We start from the raw sequence: 21,075 nt of genomic DNA, 5'->3' as shown, positions 1-21,075 counted from the left end.
TTGCCGCCATGTGATCGGCTGATTAGAAATTAAGTGTTAACGAGCAGTTGGACAGGTGTACCTAATAAAGTGGCCGGTGATTGTATATAGATGTTAAAAAGTGACCGTGGAGGACCACAGACCCGACCCGACCCGTAAATCCCGAAGCCAACATAAGGGAGACCAGTGCCAAAGACCCCGAGAGGGACCCCAAGCGCAGAGCCCCCAGAGGCACCCGCGCCGGGAGGGCTGCCCACCCACCCCCCAAAGGGGACCACAGGGGAGAACAGGGAGAGCCCCACCAGCGACCACACACAGTAAACCCCTGGGGCCAGCAGCAACGACCTCATAGGCCCCGCCGGCACCCACCGCGCCAGAGCAGATCCAGGCATGGACACAGAGGCCCTGGCCCCCAGGGCGCACCCGCCCCCCAGGCCAAGGTCCGACAGGGCCAGGGGACCCAAGCCCCACCGGGCCGAGCCGGCACATGCCCAAACACCCAGCCCCAGACATCGAGAGCCCCCAGCATGCCGGCGGGCAAAGGCACAACCCACCAGAGGGCAGCGCGGCAGGGGAAGCAGTGGGTCCTCAAATGAACCTGAAGAAGGGGCTGCCCAAGTCCCAGCCTGACAAAAATCCAATCATGCACAGACATAATCACACAGTCCCACCCTCATCCTCTCACCCACTCATTCAAAGACACACAAGATGAACGCCAAATTCCACTCACACTCCCCATACATACTCTGTACCCCCCAGGTTCAGGATATTCACCCGCCACCTGCAGAGGGCAGCTCACATCAAAACCCAGGAGGTACACCCCTTCGATCTGGGGTGGAGAGGAGCAGACAGCCACGCCCCAGACCAACCCCACACACCATCAGTGGCCAAGCGCACACCTCCAACCGACCACCTGCCGGACTCCGGCAGCCACCCCAGCCAGCGAGCCAACCACAGCAACCACAAGCCAGACCCCGGGAGCCCGAACAGCCCCAGAGAAGCCGGAGTTCCAGCCCTGCCCCCAGCACCCCTCCAAGTCAAACAATCTCCCGCTGTCTGTGAGGTCTGCTGGGTCTCTAAATGAGTTTAAGTCTCTGTTAAAAACTCATCTGTTTAAACAGGCATTTGAGTCTGAAGAGCAGGATCATTAGGCCAGCCTTTGCTGTTTTGTTTGATTTTATTGTTCATTTTATTACTGTACTTTGTTCATTGTTTTTATTTTACGCTCCTGTACAGCACTTTGGTTTTTATTGTGCTTTATAAATAAACGATGATGATGATGATGATGAAGTCCCAAGTCTGCCCGCAGCCCAGGCCCCACCAGACGGTCTGCCCCTCCTCTGGACCCCATCCCCAGAAGGCCAACGGGGAACGGAAGAGTGAAAAAGACCCCGACACACCCACACCCACCCTCAGATGAGTTGTTGTTGCGTGTTGTTCTATAATGCAGTCAAACACAGCTGATTTGTCGATCACTTTCATACACACGCCTCATGGCCCGAATTATAGAATCACCAAAGATGTTCTTTCAGGTGTTTAATTTAGTATAAAAGACAAATCACAGATATGAAACAAAACTAGCTTTTTTTTTATTCCCCTGCAGAAGGGAGCACCACCACCCTCTAAAAAAATAAAAAATCCTGAGTACTTGAGCCTTTGCACATTTCGGTCATAATGTATGTGCACACGCAGTTTTTGCACATTCACCGGTAGTAAGGGGAATCATTTGCCATACGAGTTGGGTGTTTACATTCCTTCCAACGATAGCAGTGGAGCAAAGTGACTTTTGTTTTGCGTATAATTGTTCGAGGCAATGTGACCGAGTAAAAGATTAAGGAGAGGCTTGCTCCTTTTACCAAATTCCTCTAGGAAAGTTGAGCAAAGCTGCTACAAGAAGAAAGCTGTGGCTTAATGCGCTTTACCATCATGACTTCACTCTGATAAAAAAAACAGTAAAGTGTGTAATCATAAATAAATAAATACTAAGCACCAAATCAGTCTAAAATTCAGCAACTTTTGGTGTAAGAAGTTTTATGGCATTGACACAAATGTTTGATTCTAACTCTTGAGTCAAAAATTTGATGAAAACAAGACAAGAACAACTAACTCACCCTGATGGGCTTTCACAAAAGGTCTGAAGGATTTCACCACTTTCAATCAGCGCAATGAACCCTCCATAGTTCTGTTGCTTCATGCTTGCTGTGACTTTAGCATGAATGACAACAGTGCTAGCACAAATGCTATCGTCAGCAGTGCTACAAACGCCAATCTGAACGTGGCCGTGTTTCGAAAGTGCAATAGCTCTCTCCAACGTTAACATACTTGTTTCGGCGATTGTCTTCTTTGACACGGTGGCCCAGGCAACAGTTGCTACACGATCCGCGGCACACTTTTCAGGGATTTTGTACATTGGTTGTCCACAATATTCCGAAACCACACATCGACATTACAACTCACCATCATCACCTCACTCTTTCAAAATTAAGCTGAACAATTGAAAGAGCATCTACAAAGAGTGGCAATTTCGTAATATTTGCCAGAGGCCTGTGAGCAGAGAAGTCACCGAGGCCTTGGTGTCAGTGGATGAGGATGTTGTTCATGCCTGTTGTAAACAGACTTTAAACACCTTCTACTATCTTTGTTTTGCTCTTGTTGGCTAAAACGTACTGTTCCGTAAACAGACTCCTTTATAATGAACAACCCACTCTACTGAAAAGTCCCAAGTGTTCGTACTCAGTGGGTTTAGACGTCAAACTGCAAAAGAGTTTCAAATGGCAACAATATTACATCACTTTTGCCATTTTGTTTCCTAAACATTGTTATCATGAACATAAAATATGATGCAACCTTAGAGGATTCTGTGTACTGCCTTGTGTTCAAATGGGAAGGTATAACAGAGTTTTATTTTTTGCCATTTTTCCTGCCTACTCTGTTGTTTATTTGGATGACAGCAGTGTAGTTCCGTCAGCAAGAGACATCTCCAGTGTCTTTGGCCTGAGTGACAATGACGAGAGAGATTTAGGTTCAGTTCACCATTTCACAACACAAGTCATCAGGGCACAAAACAACAACTTATATAGAGTTAAGTTCAGTCAAAACAAATTCAGTTTAAAATCCTATTGTAATAAAACACACTTGAACCTAAATTCATTAGTGGATACATCTAAAAAATCCTGTCAAGAGATTTTTGCCAAATGAACACTGTCTTTTTGCAACAGTACAGTTTACTCACATAAAATTCAGGAATCATATTTGGATTTAGAGGAAAACTTTCCCACATTTATACATAGGACTGCCTGGGCAAAATGCACCTGGTTCTTAAAACTCACTTCTTGTGAAGAACAGTTTGCAGTGGTAATTGCATCTTAGTAAAAAAAGAAAAGAAAAGCAGAGGTAGAGGAGCAAACTGCTGCACTGCTGCCTTCACATACACCGGACCGACAAGTTAGGGAAAAGTTTTGGTTCAGCCTCCCGTCTGGTGATGAATGTTTTGTTGCATCTATGAATAAATTCTCATTTGTTTTACCACACCTGTTAGAAAAGGCACAATGAAAAATAAAGGAGGAAACTCTAAAGTCGTTTGAATGGAGGCTGCTTTCTGTGTAATGTGGGCAAGCCTTAACACATCCCATACATAAAAACAAATGTGTTGTAGATAAAACAGAAAGAAGATTTGACAGTCAGAGAAATGGAATTGGGTAATTTATACTGTAACATGGACTGTAGCTGTGGTTTAGGTATATTTCTCCTTAATTAGTGATTATAGAATTCTTTAACAGATAAAACTTCACATTCAGAGGTTAACTAACTAAATAAAATATAAAAATTAAATGAAAATAAGAGAATACTGTCCCATTTGATTAAAGCCAAAATGTCACATATTTATTCAGGAATTCCACTTTAAATGTGACTCCTCTCTGATACATTAGGATGTTCATGAAATTTCTGGGAGTGGTTTTGTACTTCATCCATTAAGACTGAAATACTTCTGTGCAAAAACTTTTTTTGTCTTTCCTTTGGTATTCATGTGTTCAACCTAGTTCATGTGTTCATGACAGAAGATCAGGTTTAGAGCAGGAACAGCTATGATCTAAATTATAATTCAGCAAATATGAAAAAGAGGAAACTCAACCAAATTGTAATTCGATGGAAAAACTAGTAAAATGTCACAATAGTCTGATGCATTTCCTTTCTTGTGGCATGTTTTATTCTTATTAGAACAAAGCAAGGGCAAAGTTCATCTAAAAGGAGTTTCAGGTCTACCTGTGAAACATCATGTCGCTGCTTAAACAAGAATTGATGGAATGACTTGAATGTGTTTGTAACAGAATGCATTTTGCAATCAGCGATGGTGAAAGGTGAACATTTTGTTTTTCTGTTTCTACAAACAAGAAAGTAAGTGCAATCCAGATACAGAATAAACACAAATAAATGTTAAACTAAACACTCCTGGGTATTTCTCCTTATATGTTTAAGGGCCTGTGAGTAAAGTAGGAAGTTATTGTAAAATATACAGAAAAGTAGTTTCCTCCCTGCTAACATTTTGCATATAAACTTTTCCAGGGATAATGGTACTCTTGACAATGGGTAGGCTTTATTGAGGTATTGCTAATATTTTACCACAAAATAGAGCTTAAAATTTTGTTCAGTTGAGAAAATCAATCTCTTCAAATACACATTCAGTTTATAAATGAAATTTGCTTGACAATTTGCTCCCACTTTTTCAGATTAGAGTTGCATCTGGGTGAAATGCTGCTTGACACTCAGGGTGACGGTTATGTTTCCTGAAATGTGCCTGCAGCAGCGTCCTGAATAAATACATACATACTTTCAGGCATACATTTATCTAAACAGAGCACTCTCCAGCTGAAGCCACGGCACTTTGCAATAATCTTTGCACCAGTATAAAAAACCTAGTTCATTATATTTGAAGTATGATAAGTTTAAAATGATTTAAACACTGCAAGCTTTTTGTTACTGTGTGTTGTCAATAATGTCTTGAGTGTAGTAAAACCAAAACTCTGCTCAAAGAAAATTGCATTGTAAATGTTACTTACAGTTTATATAACATTTGGGTCTAACTTGCATTCATTTTTTTTATTTAATTTATTTTTTCAAACAAACAAGACTGGTCAGAGGCCTGCCCAGCATGTTTTAGACAGTTCAGATCTTTTGAAGTGGTGTTCAGTGGAAAGGTTACGAATTAGGTTTGTACAATATTGGCAAAAAAAAGATTTTGATTAATTGTGACATTTAGTTGATAATGATTAATATGACAGTAAGGAAATGACAATTGTATTTGCATTTTTTTGACTAAATCAGTTAACCTGTGTTCTAAAAGTATATGTACAAATAATTCAACTAAACTGTCCTGATGCATCTCACTAATCCAGGAAAAAAAATTAGGTAGGTCTTCTGGATTGATTTTTCTTTATTGAAACCTCTAACAATGCTGTTATTGCGAGTGTGACTCAGCACCCTGTGAACAATAGGGATAATCAGGGCCCTAATGATAATCGAGCCCATTCTCATGCCCCCCGCATCAACACATAGACGTTTGACCAAGCGTCAATGTTCTCGTTCTTTACGAGATGAGGCGGAGGAGGACGAGTCCCTGAACACAGACCCTAAAATTAACCATATTAAGCCTGATCCCTCATATTAACCATTTTCATCCCAGACCCTGAATTTAACCAATAAAAGCTATGTACAGCCTATCCCTGACTCCAATCTCTCAAATTAACCATTATCCCTGACCACAGAAACTAAAACTAACCATTAATCCTGATCCCTCATGTTAACCTCAGACCCGGAAAAGCCGCGGGCGGCAAGGACGGACGAGTCCGACATGAGAACATTAGATAGTCAGGTGGTGCACATGATCAGAGCACTAACATCTATTATTAGGCTGATGGTCCTCTTTTGTATGTGAACAACAGTTTTGATTGTCATCATTAACCTGTTTGTTCACCATGTGAAGGCAGTGCACATAAGTCTCAGTTTACCTGAAACTCCTCAGACTCAAGAAGTCCCTTAGAGACAAAACATTTTATTAAACAAGAAACTGTCCAGAGGATCTACTTAATTAAAAAAAATGACTGTAACTTCATCACTAAAAGTCACGTCCCGCGTTATCTCCTTCTAGCACTCACTTTGATGCTTGTTTGGGACAGATGAACTGAGAGCATCGTAGATTCTCAGCTGAGTAGATTTGTTTTGAACATTCACCGGAGGAGAGTTTGTTGTAGCCGACGTTGCTTCAGTCTGCAATAACTGGCTTTCCCTGCTCTCCAGTTTATAGTGTTGTTTCAGGTGGTTGAAGAGTTTTATAGCTAGTGTTAGCGTTAGTGCTAGCGCCACACTTTCTTCCACCTTTTCACCACGTAAGTGCTCAAAATGACATCATCATGTGCCACTAATCACAGTAATACAAGGAGGTTCTTTAGAACAGCTGGAGTGCGCAGAAACCAGGTGACCGTGTGATCGGCTGGTGAAGCTAACGGTTAGGTTAGGAGAAACAGTGTTTATTTCTGACTGAAATAACAAGCTTTCAGTTAGTCCAGGGGCGGTCGAGATTGAAGCAGATTGCTGCTGTATTAAAACATCTCATCTCAAAAGTGAAAAGTTTAACGAAAATAATATTTTTAACCTTTACTGTCTTTCTGTACATGGTTATTTATGTAGTATTCTACATATCGGCAAGCACAGAGAGCAGCAGCAGCTAGCTGTGGCACTCACAGCAGGAGTATTATAATTTCTCTATCAGAATAACAGGTAATATAAAACTGCCAACATTCAAAATTTTATATGTTCTTGTTTTCAGGAACTGAGGTAAACCTTTGAGATGGTTAGTTTATTAGTTTGGCCCAAGTGGAGCCAACACCTCAAACAGGAAATGGCATCAGCCCGTTGCAGTGGACTTTGGTTCCGTCCAGTTTCAAATAAAACCTCTAGTCCCAATTTTTTATATAAAATTGACATGTAGTAAAATGTTTGTTTTGCATCTTTATAGCACATGTAGAACATCAGGTCATTATAGCACATGTAGGTGTTTTTGGGTATGTTCTAAAATGGAAAATATGTGTATACACAAATTATCTTACCTCGAGGCACCACGCTCTTAATGTGGTCAAGGATTAACCCAGGAAAGAGATGAAAAACTGTAACTTTATTGTAATCAGTCTCACAATAAATGTACCCAAAATGATTTGATGAGTTCTTGTCTTATCAGAACTAATAATACTTTATCAAGACACAAAAATGAGATTAGCTTATGATGGCACGTTCTCCATGGGCCATTTATTTACGGATTAAATGTATTTACAACTATGGTGAGTAATGAGTGATGACATAATTGAACCATAAAAAAACTGAGAGAGTTTGCAATCACGAGTGAATAACAACAAACAAACAAATAAACAACAAATAAACATAAAACAAACACTGAGAGGTGAGTTTGAGGCTTGGAGTGAGGTGAGATAAGTTGCTTTTAGCTGAGGATTTAACTAAGGGGGCCCTAGTTAATTAGGTAGAAAAGTCGTTTCGTTTACCAAATCTCATACAAAGATAAGAATCAAATTACGTCTGAGCGCCTGTGTGTCACCAGGACAAATGTTCACTTTTACCCTTTTGCTCCGCCGTGTGGGTACCAGGAGGGGAAGTCAGCAGTGGAAGGTCATCTCTGGGGGTCGTCTCCCAGGTAGGCTCTCCATGCAAGCTGGATGCCAGGCGGTCTGCCTGATAAACTCGACTGGTCCCTTGATCAGAGAAGGGGGTCACTCCCTGGTGACTCGTGGTCCGGTCCTTCCAGGTGGCTGCAAGACTTCTTAATTTAATTTCCACTTTGTAGAGAAAACGAGCTAAAACGACACATGAATTACAATTAGCTTATTTAACTTCTATAAAATCAAACTCAGATATTGAGCCGAAATTAAACGGTAGCTGTTCTTTCAACCCAGCGGGAGATGCAGAATGACCCCATCCTGCCCAGCCCATGGGGAAGGGCTGGCAGGAAGGGCCTCTGCTGAGCTTCTGGAAAGCTGTTTCTGGCTTCTGATGTTGAAAAGATCTCTTTCTCTCTTTCTTTAACTCTAAAACTCTGTCGATCCCGGGAGCTGCACTAACTTTTAAAACCTCCGTTATGGGCGGAGTCAAGGTTTTAAGTTGGCCAATGAAAATATTACACCTTATACAGGAAAAGTTTTTTAACAAATCAAATCTGTTTTGGGGAAAACTTTACTTAATGACAAAGAAAAAGGGAGTGTTTTAGTTTATTTATCTTGCTTCTAATTAAAGGGAGAGACATCTGTTTACCTCAGTAAAATAAGGGTGTCACATTTAATTAAAACTCAAGTCTTAAGGTTTCTAAGGATTAAATCATGGAATAAAACACACACTGTTTAAAATCATGAAATAAAAGAAACATCTTCTTCTTTAGGAAAACATTTCATTAAAAAATTAACACACAGTTAGCTTCAATGGGTTTTGTTCTTTCTGTAAAAAGAAACAGGTAAATCACATTTCTTTGATTAAGATATATGAAAACAGACAGTTGTTTAAAAACATTCAATCTTGTTCTCTTTTTTTCACATTTAATGAAGAATGTAGGTCCTTTGTCTCAGTCACTGAAGAGTCTGGTTAAAGGCGTTTATGACCCCCCTTTGAAGAGGAGCGAACAGGCTGTCCTTATCTATTAACATTAAGGCGTCAGGAAGTCTGGTGGGGGGTTGGTGTAAGAGATGTTAATTCTAGCCACAAAGGAAGTTTCCATGCAAAATCCTTTAATCCTTTAGAAATAATCTGAAGTTAAAGTGGGATTTTGTTCCTTTCTCTGAGCAGTCATAGGAACAAGTGAAATCTAATCAGAAATGATTATTTAGATGCAGGAAAATGCTACACACAGATATTGAAATAACATTTTGTTCACCTTATCAAAAAACTCTGTTAAAACTTTTAAAAAAAAACTTTTCCAAATGCTTGCACTTTCTAATTTATCTTTGGAGAAGTTGGGACAAATACTTGTGAATAAATGAAGACCATCATACAGTAAATGCTGTTTATATCTGCAACTTACAGCTCTGCTTATCATGTTTTTTTCCACATGTAGGATTTCCTGGGCCAGGCTTTCTGCACTTTGGGTGAAATCGTTGGCTCCCTGGGAAGCCGTGTAGAAAAACCTTTGATGTAAGTAGCACACCAACAAATGGGCAAGCCTTCTACAAAATAACTTCCTGTCCTATTAACAATAAACACACATATGGAAAGACTTGCATTGCTGTATTGTCAGTATACATCTTTAGCTGTTTGTTTGGTTTCTTGGTGTGAATTGACAAAAAAAATGAGATTTCACTCTTTACTCTTTGTTTTTGAAGCAACTAGGGGCATGAAATTGGACCAAAATAATGTGCGAGCACACAGCCAAATAAAAGAACAGTAGTAAACAGCAGCAGTGGCTAATGACAGACTGTAAACATGTTGAGATGGTGAACTGTGCTGTGAAAAGGGACATTTCTCACAGTGCAGTCAGTTCTGATAAAGCCTAAACTAAACTAAATCATCAGCTGAAACATAAAACAACAATCTGGAACATTTTCTAATTATTAGATGTCTGATGTTCTTTTCAGTTACTGATTAAAGTAACAAAACTGTGATTAAATCAGCGGCTGCTTTATGACAGGTTTCACACAGGTTGCTCAGTGTGAGGCTTGTTAAAGCTCAGGAAAAAAACTCTGCTCTTCAGAAAAATCTTCCCTTTTTTCCCACATCCAACACGAGTTTCTCTGAAAACAAACAGATCGTATTCTGCATAATTAAAATGTTCGGATGAAAATGAACAATTTTATGGCTCAAGCAACAGCCTGAAAGAAACAAATGCAAATCATGCAGTTAACCTAATGCAGACAATGCTGTGCAAAAGTCTTGAGTCATCCCACATTTTTGGTTTGTAGTCAAGTTTGTTTTTGTTTTTAAAGGAATTTCCGACTAGTTGTAGCCTTAGATATTATTCGATAAACATTAACTTCAACTATTAAGTGAAAAATCTAACAAACATACAGTACATCTAAAAAAAGTTCAAAGAAATCTTATTCTTTGAGCTTTTGCTGCAGTTTTTTAATTACTAGTTTTCAGTGCAGTGCTTGACTATCTTCATAGAGGTGAATTTTCAGGAGCTTCCGCTGTTAGAAAAAAGGAAAACTCTTTTTCGGCTTGTCATCATTTTTAGCCAGATCGAACTCCGGCTGATGTAAATACAGATCCAGACACTAGGTATTCATACATGTCAACTCCTCATTCACCAGCATCTTGACCTTAGAAATCCATAATTTATTTATTATAGTAAAAAAAATTTTCTTAAAGCTTTTGAAGAAATCCATAAGATCGCCCTATAAGTCTGTCCATGTAAAAATAGATGAAAATCCATGTACTTCGCGGAGAATCTGTACAATTTGACATGTATGCCTATTTTTTTCTCTTCTGTAACAAATGGGATTTTAAATATACAATACTTGAAATAAAAGATGTCAAGTAAAAATAAAATGAAAGATTTGCTTAATTACTTCAAAACTACAAAAACACAAACTTCATATTCAAATGTTGTAATGCAAGTAAATTTATAATAATTTATTAGTGTGACATTTATTTATTGTTTGTTCCAAATATGTTTTTATTTTTAGTAAATAAACAGCGAGAGCTTTGACTTTTACAGTGCCTGTTCAGCAACATGTCCACATCAAGATATTTAAAGCTGTCTAGTTTTCATTTTGTTATTTTCTCATGAATGTTTTATCTCCTCTCAGTCAATTTTAAGACAGGAGAGCTCATCAGAGGATGTGGTGTAAATTCACAATTAAATGTAAAAAGCAGCATGGTTAAATGTTAGGAATTAAAAAACTTATTCCAAAAGCAGGTAATAAAATAATGTGTAATGACACATTCATGCAGCGTCAGACTTTTCTGTCTCACATGAGGTTCCCCTTTTGTCTTTATTTAAAGTGTATTGCAGTTTGCACATATAATGATATTTTAATTAAAACGTACAGGCTTCATTTATACAATGATAATTAATTTCTACCACATAATCACTCGTAGACAGCAGCTCCATGTAAAACAGCAGTATATGATGCAACAAAATGTTTAATTTGTCTTTTGTTGCACATTTTTTTATATCTGATGAAATGTCAGTATCAGAGCAGCAAAGAGGGACAAAGAATAAAATAAAATGTTTATGAACTCGTGACGATCATGTTCGCCTGAATCATGTGAAATTGCACAAAGTTTAAACTCCGTTAAAAAGATGTGTGAAATGGGGGGATGCAGCTGCTGCACTTGCTCCAGTGATCAGGTGCCAGCGCTCTGAGCACTAACAGCTTGCATGAGATGTTTGTTAAAAACTCTGGCATGCAAGGCAGCAGGTGATATACATCTCTTCAACTGATGTTAGTTTCATCTGACACCAAAACAGTTTGAGGTTCACAACTCACCTTAGACCAGAAAATCATGTTAACTGTCATCTGTGATTAATGAGACAATTTTCTCATCAACCAGAGGGACTGACTATCAAATCTGATTGGTGACCAAGAAGATTTTAGGTCCCATAATAAAACTGTCATAGATCCTACACACCTGCTGAACAATCAGTAAACCTCCAGTCATCGTACTGATGGAGCAAAACTACAGTCTTTTTTCTGAACTTAATGAAAAATCTTTGGTTCTTTTTTTAAAGACTGCACCATATCTGTACATCCACTCTGTGTATTGTGTGTGTGTGTGTGTGTGTGTGTGTGTGTGTGTGTGTGTGTGTGTGTGTGTGAACATTCTTAGGACTATTTCTGGTAAATGAAATATACCAGAAATACACACACACACACACATGGCTGAACTTTTTTCAACATCACTTTGATTGTGTAGTTGCAATTAACAAGTCTTTGATGTAAAGTGGGGACCTCTTCAATGACCTCACTTCACTTGTAGCACCACTGTGCTAGTTGGGTTTAGAGCCACACAAGTTTGCACAGCTATCCATTTGGGGACATTCCATTGACTTCCATTGCATTTCTACAGCCTAACCCTGACCACAAACCCTAAGGCTAACCTCACAGGTACCTTCCTGACCCTAAAACTAACCTAAGCTCAATTCACACCTTGGTCCTAAACCCAACCCACAACCCACCAATGGCATTTAAACCAAATGGGGACTCGACTTTTGTCCCCAAATGCACCAGTCGTCCCCAAAGGTAGGATTTTTGTCTTAAAATTGCCCCCAAATGTCACCAGAAACAAACCTGACTGTGAATTAAGTTTTGGTTAAGGTTAGTGTTAGGAATAGACTAGTAATTAAAGACTAGTTATTTTTAGAGGAAATGTTTGGGTTAGGCATAAATACAGTTGCAAAAGTGAATGGAAGTCAATGTAAGTACTCAGTTTAATGCAAGTACAAAGATGTCTGTGTGTGTACTTATTTCTGCTACAGAGTGAGGACCACTTGCAAATAGTTACATCAAAGTGAGATCTTAGATGTAAAGAGGACCTTTTCTCAGTCCTCACTTTTTTTTGTTGTTGTTGCAGCTCTACAAGTCACTAGTTAGGTTTAGAGGTATGGTGTGAATTACATTTTGGTTCAGATTAGGAATAAACTAGTAAAGGTTAGAGTTAGGTAAAATGTCTGGGTTAGGCATAAATGCAGTTACAAGAATGAATGGTAGTCGATACAAACCAACCGGTACATATATTGACCAAAGCCTAGTCCCCATTTGGGGAAATGCCATTGGTGCGTTGGGGGTTTGATTGAGGACCAAGGTGTGAATTGAGTTTAGGTTAGGTTTAGGGTCAGGTATGCACCTGTGAGGTTAGCCTTAGGGTAAGGGGTCAGGCTTAGGCTGTAGACATTAATGGAAGTCTGTTGTGTCCCTATTAGGGCTGTATGGTATATGTGGTAGACTGTAGAAATGGTATGAAGTTGGCCTACGGTAGAAATGTACCCTCTACCGTCATTACGTCATTGCACCTGTGCCAGCATGGTTGCGAGTGCAGCGACAACTGAGCAAGAGTTTGAAATTAGGGTTGGGCATAATCGTATCATGTGCAATTAATCATTAGAAAAACATTGATTGATTACTTTTTGGCACTTGACGATTAATACGATTAATGCCTCCAGGCAGAGTCCACTCGGTACTCCTCTGTGCTTCAAATATGACAAACATTAAAAAACTTCTATATAGTTTATTTATCTATCAACACAATTTAAAAATGTGATGTACAGCCTGAAGTCTGTAATTTTGACACAATTTGGAACTGATTTTTATGAAGAGCAAATCTTTCCCACTAAATTGGTCATGTGACTATGGGTGTCCAGGGACTCCAGGGGATTAATCGTCAAATTAATCGTTATCGGCTAAATACCACAATTAATCGTGATTAATTTTTTTGCCAATATTGCCCAACCCTATTTGAAATATAATGAAGAAATTCTAGCGTTTTAAAACACGTATAGAGAGAATAAATCCTCTAAATATCCCCCTCCCGCTGTAGAAAAGTTACGTCATGTCGCTGGATCATAATCTCTCCCTCCCTCCTCCTCTCCTCCCGCTGCACGTCGCGCAGAGCGAAGTTTTAACAACTGTAGTTTTTTTCACACCCAAGTTGTCTGAGAAAAAACTTGTTTTTATGTATTGTTACCCACAGAGATGATAAAAAGATGTGGACGTTCGTTCAGCCGTAAATCCATCTTGTTAATGTCGGCTTGTGCTCTGAGCGCAGAGCAGCAGAGGGTCAGTTCAACAGGCTCACTGTATGGCAGGCCAATGTTGCATTTATTTGGCTTCACCACGCTTACATTCCAGTTATCTGAAATTGTTTTATGACTAGATTAGACATACAGTATTAGTTATTTAGGATAAAACAATAAAATGTTTTCTTTTATTATTTATGTTTTGTTTTATTTACTTATTTTTTAAACTAGATTTGATTAAGATTACAGTTTTCTGCAAAACAAAAAGCTCTAAAAATTACATTATCTTGACTTTTTATGATAATTTAATACCATGATATATACCGTTACCGTGAAGGGATTCAATTTATACCGTGATATGAATTTGATGTCATACTGCCCAGCCCTAGTCCCTATAAAGATAGCTGTACTAGACTGTGCATGTGTGAGTGACAGAATCAATGAATGCTGCGACTAAGTGGGTCATCTAAAGAATGATACACACACACAAAAAAAATGATGTAAGAAAGCGTTTCCATCTTAGTGTTACATAATCATCTCTGCCTGCAGTCATTCACTGGATTTCAATCCGTGTGTCTTTCTGTGTGGCATGAGTGTGTGCACGTGCACATTGTATTTTTACCTCTTTTTGTAGATACATGAATATATTTTTAGATTCTTCATTATTACAGTTCCTATTTACTGATTGTGTGAGTCTGAGCAGCTGCGTGTGGTGTATCATGCTTGTGCTCTATCCCTTAGTGGGAAACATCTGAGTCAAGTCGAGCTCAGTCAAACACAAATAATCAGACAAATGGAGATAAAACACAAACAAGACTGAAAAGACAATGTGCTACGTTATATTTTCTGTACATCAATCAACGTGAAGAACATTTCAGCCACAAAAGTCATCTAGCAGACTAATGAAGGCTTGTGTTTGACGTATCGTAAATCTGAGGAGAAAAATTGAAAAAATAATGGGAACATTCGGTTAGTTTTCACTCCTTCAGTGTTTTTTCTTGTTGCATTGCATTACAATCTTAATTTTAGAAAATGTATGCACTGATTCTAAACACATTATTAAAATGAACCTAAAACATGTTTGTTGGACAAATTGTTTTTGTTTTATTGTCAGCTGTGACTAAACTCTCTAAAGATTTAATCTGACAGTTTCCTTAAAATCAGCACAATAATTCATGAGATATTTTGCTAACACACTAGACACTTTCAAAAACATGCTTCACAGCTTCAGTTTTGCATTACATGGTTATAATGGTATAAATTTAATTATATATGGGAAGAACTCCCACACACAGGAAGTGCCAAGCACTGTGTGACAGCTCCTCTCATTGCAACACACTCCAACATCTTATACATATATAAGCTAGAAACAATAAGTTACTCATATGTTATATATACATATTATAACTCTTTAGCAATACTGTATGTAAACTTCCAAAATAGGCCTCTGATTGATTTTATTATTCCATATATAGCATATGCCAGCGTGTTGGACAAAATATACATACATCGGCATAAGTTGTCTCAAATGTTATCATCAGGCTCTAAAAGTCCATTTCTGTTGAATGCGCAGGAACATTTGCTGGTTTTTCAGGTTCGCTCTCATTTCATTCAGCTTCTTCTTGTTCTGGTCAGACTTTATCCTTTTTCTTTCTTCTCTTTGTCTCTGTGACTCGAATATTTTACATTGTGCCTCATTTCCAATTCTCCATTCAGTCACTTACTAAGCATCGTCTTTTCTCATTCAGCAAATTAAGTTTAACCGTCTTCTCTGTTCATCAAAGGGGGGTCTCAGGTGACAGAGGGTGGGGGGGTTTCAAGTTTTTGCTTCAATTTACCAGCCGTTTCTTCATTTTATGGTTTGCTTTCTGAATTGGAGTCATTAGTGGATAGTACTTAGCCAAATGAAATTATTTTGCCCCTTTTCATTCTGGATCAGAGTCTGTTGCAGGCATTTAGTCTGTTTTAGTGCTCACTCTCCCATGGCTATAAAGGCTAAACAGTCTACTTTAGTCTGTTTAGGATGCAACCAAATCCTGCGGCTGAAGTGTTGCTTATTCTGGTTATCTGGGTGATCTGGGAAGGCAGGTTCAAACTGGCTGCGGTCATTGTGGTGAGAAGGACGCACAGGTACGATGACGTACAATGGAGACAGAGAATGTTCTGTGCACGTGTCAACGCTTGGACCGTCAGAAATAAAAATAATAGAATAGAGTATCGTCTACCCAGCAATGCTACTTTTGAGCTGCTGGAGGACCTGGAGTTTGACTTGGAACCAGTCACAAACAGAAGCCATGCCACATCTATGGAAAATACTTCTGGCAACACTGCCTTTCCTTGTGTCTGAATCATTTGCCTCCTCCTTCAAAGACCTCCAACTCCATGACTTCAAGCTTAATTTTTTTTTTACACACTAACCACAGCTTCTTTCAGTTCTCGTTTGTTTCGGGGGTTGGGGGTTGTCCTTCAGTCTCCTCTTCAGGAGGTGAAATTCTCTATTGGGTTCTGGTCAGGTGATTGACTTGGCCAGTCTAAAACCTACACTATATTGTCAAAAGTATTTGCTCACCCATCCAACATGGATGTCAGAGTCTGGTGTGGATGAACTGGACTGACCTGCACAGAGTCCTGACCTCAAGCCCATAGAACACCTTTGGGATGAATTAGAGCAGAGACTGAGAGCCAGGCCTTCTGTCCAACATTAATACGTGACCTCACAAATGTGCTTCTGTAAGAACGGTCAAAAATACCCATAAACATACTCCTAAACCTTGTGAACAGCCTTCCTGAAGAGCTGAAGCTGTTCTAGCTGCAAAGGGTTGAGCAACGTCATATTGAACCCTATGGATTAGGGGATGTCACTTAAGCTCAAATGAGTCAAGGCAAGTGAGCGAATACTTTTGGCAATATAGTGTACTTTTTCCCCTGATGAAGTCCTTTTACTTTGCTGGCAGTGTGCTTTGGGTCATTGTCCTGTTGTATGATGAAATTCCTCTCGACTAGTTTGGACATTGACATGACGTCCACCATTCTTCATAGATGAACTCGTGTGCTTCTGATCATCAGCAGTTTCTTTCTTTCTCTTTCTTTTTGCTGTTCCAGTACTTTTAGAGGGCACTGTATACAGGGAACAAATAAAGTATGAGATTTTTTTATTTTATTTGCTGTGATCCAGCTATGTTCTAATACGTTGTGTGGGTTGTAGAAAGCAAAGTTGTCCTCCCGCATCAAAGAAATATGAGCTGAAAGATTTCACCTGAAAAGTGTTGAGTTCATAACTGATCAGGAAAATATTCATAAAAACATCTGATCTCTTTCTTGGGAAAAGAATATTGAGTTGCTAAGTTCACGATTGATGTTTCACAGCTCACACGTAAAATGACTGGGGACTGCCAGAAACACAGTACAATAGATGCACATAAAATACAAGTCTACTTTAAAGTCTTCTCCTGTTCTTCCGTCTGAAACTCACCTCAGAGAAGTCGAGGGTGAGGCACTCAGCCAGCCTTCCTAATTGCCACATTGATTCTTAGAAATATTGTAGGCAGGGTGATTTTTTCAGAGAAACTGTAAAGACAGGAGAGATTGGAACAACTCTTTGAACAACTATCTGTTAAACTCCATCTTGTTATTATTTTACAGTCAAAGAAAGTTGTAGGGTTTTAAGTGTCAGACCATAAGAAAAATTATCTGGTCTTTGCCAGATTCTGAAAATACTCAGCAGCACAACTTGGGTTTGAAAACTTGCATCTGAATGAAGCACAAGACCAAACTATTCTAGCGTCAAATGTGAGGCCATCTGTCTGACAGCTGAAGCAAACTGGGTCATGATGCAACAGGACAAAAAGCCCAAAGACAGCAGCAAATCTACAACAATGTGGCTGAAAAGTACTGTAAAGTATCAAATAGTTGCAGGGGGTCAGTCAGAGAAACAAAGACCAACTGAAAATTATTATTTTTTTAATTAAAGCAACTAAATGTGCACTTAGTCTTTTCACAAGCAGTTTTTTTTTTCTGTTTTGGCTTCATTCTGTTTAATAAATATTAACATGATATATTCTGTTGTGAGACTTTGGACACGTGATATTAGATTTGAGTACTTTTAGAATCTTGTAAATGTCAGACAATTTTTATTATGTCCAAATATAAACAATTCAAGAATTGAAAAAGGGGCGATTTTTATGACTGTATTAACAAACACAGTGATGACACTACTCCAAAGCATGATTTAACACTTCAAACAAATGTCTTGGTCTTCTGTGTGACTTAAGAAAATGCTATGTGACAAAATATCCATGAAAAAGCCAAGACTAAAACCAGCATTTAATAGATGGATTTTTATATCTTCAAGCAGGACTTCATGAAAAGAAAGATAGGATTTTGAAGTGGAAATCCTTGCAGGGTCTCATAAACACTTCTCTGAAGCCATTTTCTCGAAATACACATTGTTGCTGCATCTACAAGTTGAAAGTCTACTTACCACCCTTAGAATAAAAAAAAAATCCAGAGATTTTGCTGCTTTCTTTTGTCAAAGTGAAAAATATTAAAAAACACAAAAATATTGAAAAAAAATGTCAACTTAAATTTTCAACTTGAGAAAAGTAACAAGTAACAATTATAAACTTTAACAATACTAACCTTCAATTAACAAAAACAAACGTAAAAACATAAAAAAATCTGACACCTAATTAGGTGTCAACGATAGCCATGTGATGTGAGTATCAGTCACATGGAGGCAGTGCTTAAAAGCCTGAATTTTGCCTGAAACTCTCAGACTGAAGAAGTCTCTTGGAGGAGAGAAGAAACGTTTCATTAGAGAAGAACCCGCCCAGAAGACCTACACAATTTTTTTCTTTTTGATTTTTTACCTGGATTACTGAGATGCATCAGGAAATCTTGAACATGTATATTGATGTAGTATTTTTAACATCATCTTCCAGATTATTCCACAATCTTACTCCTTTGACGTGCACCATTCTTTCAGACTGGTTCTAAATTTAGGTTTCACGAACATCTCCATTCACTTTAGGTTATTACAGCTCTTTCTCTTAATAAAGTTTATCTGAACGTTTAAAGGTAATGTGTTTTGGTGATGCTTGTAACACATTTAAAAGAAAAAAAAGTAATGATAAATCTTGATTAAATAACGGTTAAAGCTGCATTTGGTAACTTTAAAAAAAGTATTCTTTACATAATTGTAAAACTGTAACTACATCCCCTGACTCCTCCCAGTGGTCCTACAGCCATTTGCAGAAATACGCTCTTCCTGGTCAGAAACAGCCGATAAGACACGAGGGCTGTTTTACCAGTATCAATCTTGCTCGTGTGCGCGCTGCACTCAAAAGTTGAGCTCACACTTACGACAGTTACAGAGAAGGTGAGGTAAACCCAAATATTGGACATGGTTGAATTCAGTTCTGTACTATCTGAGATGAGAAATGGTCTAACATGTTTGATTCCACCTGCATCAGTTGTGGCCTGTATTCTTTCTGCATGCACATTTAGCTCATGCTTCTTTCATAGGTGGCTAGGATGCTATTGCTGCTGCTCTTGACGTTTTCAGGCAAATTTTTTTTATAAGAATAGCTAACGCATTTTAGGTAGATTATTCACACATATACTCGTTCCAATTGGCATTCCAATGTCATTTGGACATTAGAACTTCTGCAAACAATTATTGTTTCTAAAAACTATTGAAGTTTCATGTTGCTTCAGCATTCCACCTGTCATCTAACATTAAGAGGACATCTATGACCATGGTGTGTGTATCTAACTCTAACTACCAATGCACTCTTTTTTCTTCTCTTTTTTTAATAGAGGAATCCCAAGTAAAAAATGTGGGACCATCATAGTAAGAGCAGAGGAGCTGAGCAACTGCAGGGTAAGGGTTCACAGATTCACCTTTTTTCAGAAAGTATCTAACTTTCAGGTTCTAGTTTCTGCTTCTGCCTTGCAAAAAATAGTCTGAATTTGCAAACACAGGCTCATTTCAAATTCAGATATGTTGCCATGAATATAATGACATTACAGTACTGCTATCGCTAACAGTTTTGAGTTTTTCAAAAATGCACAGAGTTGGGTAAATGTCTTTATATTTACAGTAGGTTAAGAGATTTGAATATAATTATTATTAATACACTATAGGTTATTTAAACCAGAAGCTGAACCTAATTTGAAAATATGTTGTAGAGTTTTAGTATTACTAAATTCAACCCAATCCATTTTATTTATATAGCACCAATTAACAGTCATATCAGGGCACTGTACAGAAAACACTCTCATACATTATAAAATACCAATTAGAAAAAGTTACATATATATCTTAGGAAGTGAACAGATTGCATTGAATCTTCACTTTGTCACAATCTCCCATCCTGAGCAGCACACTGGTGACAGTGGAAAGGAAAAACTCTCTTCTATTAGGAAAAAACTTCCAGCTAAACCAGGCTCCTGATGAGCAGCCATCTGCCTCAAATGGTTGTGCTTAGAGAGGACAGGAAGGAAACACATAAAAACACACAAAAAAGACTGGAACAAGTGTAATTTCTCTGGGAAGAGAGATGAAGAAAAACACAGGGTGATGATAGAAATAAATACAAATACAAATGTGGGGTTAAAAGTCGTGTCCTGATCAAAAATAACACCAAGGTTCTTTACATTAGAACTGGAGGCCAGATTAATGCCATCCAGAGGAGGTGAAAGGCTGAAAAGTTTATTCCCATGATGTTTAGTTCCAAAAACCACAATGTCTGTCTTATCTGAGTTTAGATGCAGAAAATTAAAAGTCATACAGGTTTTTATGTCTTTAAGACATGCTCTTAGTTTAAGTAACTGTCTGGATTCATCAGGTTTCATGGATAAAATAATAACTAAGTATCATCAACATTATTTAGACTCCCCCTAACACAAACGAGGCATTGCATCCTTTACGGGTCGAGAATCATGCCTTAAATTTAGAAGAACTGACTCCTATCCCAACAGCAGATGCCAACAGAACCACATCATCCACATAAAGACAAATTAAACAGATTGAAAATGGGAGTATTATTTAAGGGAAAACCCCCTTTGAACAGTCTGTATGGATGGGATCTAGCAAACACCTTAATGGTTTGAACAAAGCTATTATTTTAATAGTACTATTTATTATTACTCTCCAGCTAAAAACAAGAATTAATAGCATGGCCTTTTTATAGTTCATTGCATTAGCACTGGAGGTCAGGGTAGTTTTATCTCTTTAGGGATAAAACAACAAAGAGGAAAAAAACCTTTGTTAACTGAAGTAGATGTGAGCAAACTCACTGTTTGAAAGTGTTGCAGTGTCTCTGTCTACATTGTGCTGAGCCAAACTGTGACTGCCTCTCTTTATAAAT

The 21,075-nt window shown here is 38.4% G+C and overlaps 1 protein-coding gene across 1 annotated transcript in view; it reads left to right on the top strand.

The window, feature by feature from the left end:
* Nucleotides 1-21,075, top strand: part of LOC106530786 (copine-8) — a gene marked incomplete at both ends in the record, with an annotated part of 87,740 nt that overhangs the window by 52,561 nt on the left and 14,104 nt on the right. Inside the window, 2 exon segments of the mRNA XM_014026489.1 lie at nt 9,086-9,162; nt 19,523-19,586. Coding sequence (XP_013881943.1) covers nt 9,086-9,162; nt 19,523-19,586 — 141 coding nt within the window.

This window comes from Austrofundulus limnaeus, unplaced genomic scaffold (genome assembly GCF_001266775.1).
Source record: "Austrofundulus limnaeus strain Quisiro unplaced genomic scaffold, Austrofundulus_limnaeus-1.0 Scaffold558, whole genome shotgun sequence".
In the NCBI taxonomy this organism is placed as follows: domain Eukaryota; kingdom Metazoa; phylum Chordata; class Actinopteri; order Cyprinodontiformes; family Rivulidae; genus Austrofundulus; species Austrofundulus limnaeus.
The sequence above is the reverse complement of the archived record's forward strand: the minus strand, read 5'-3'. Positions and strand labels throughout refer to the sequence as shown.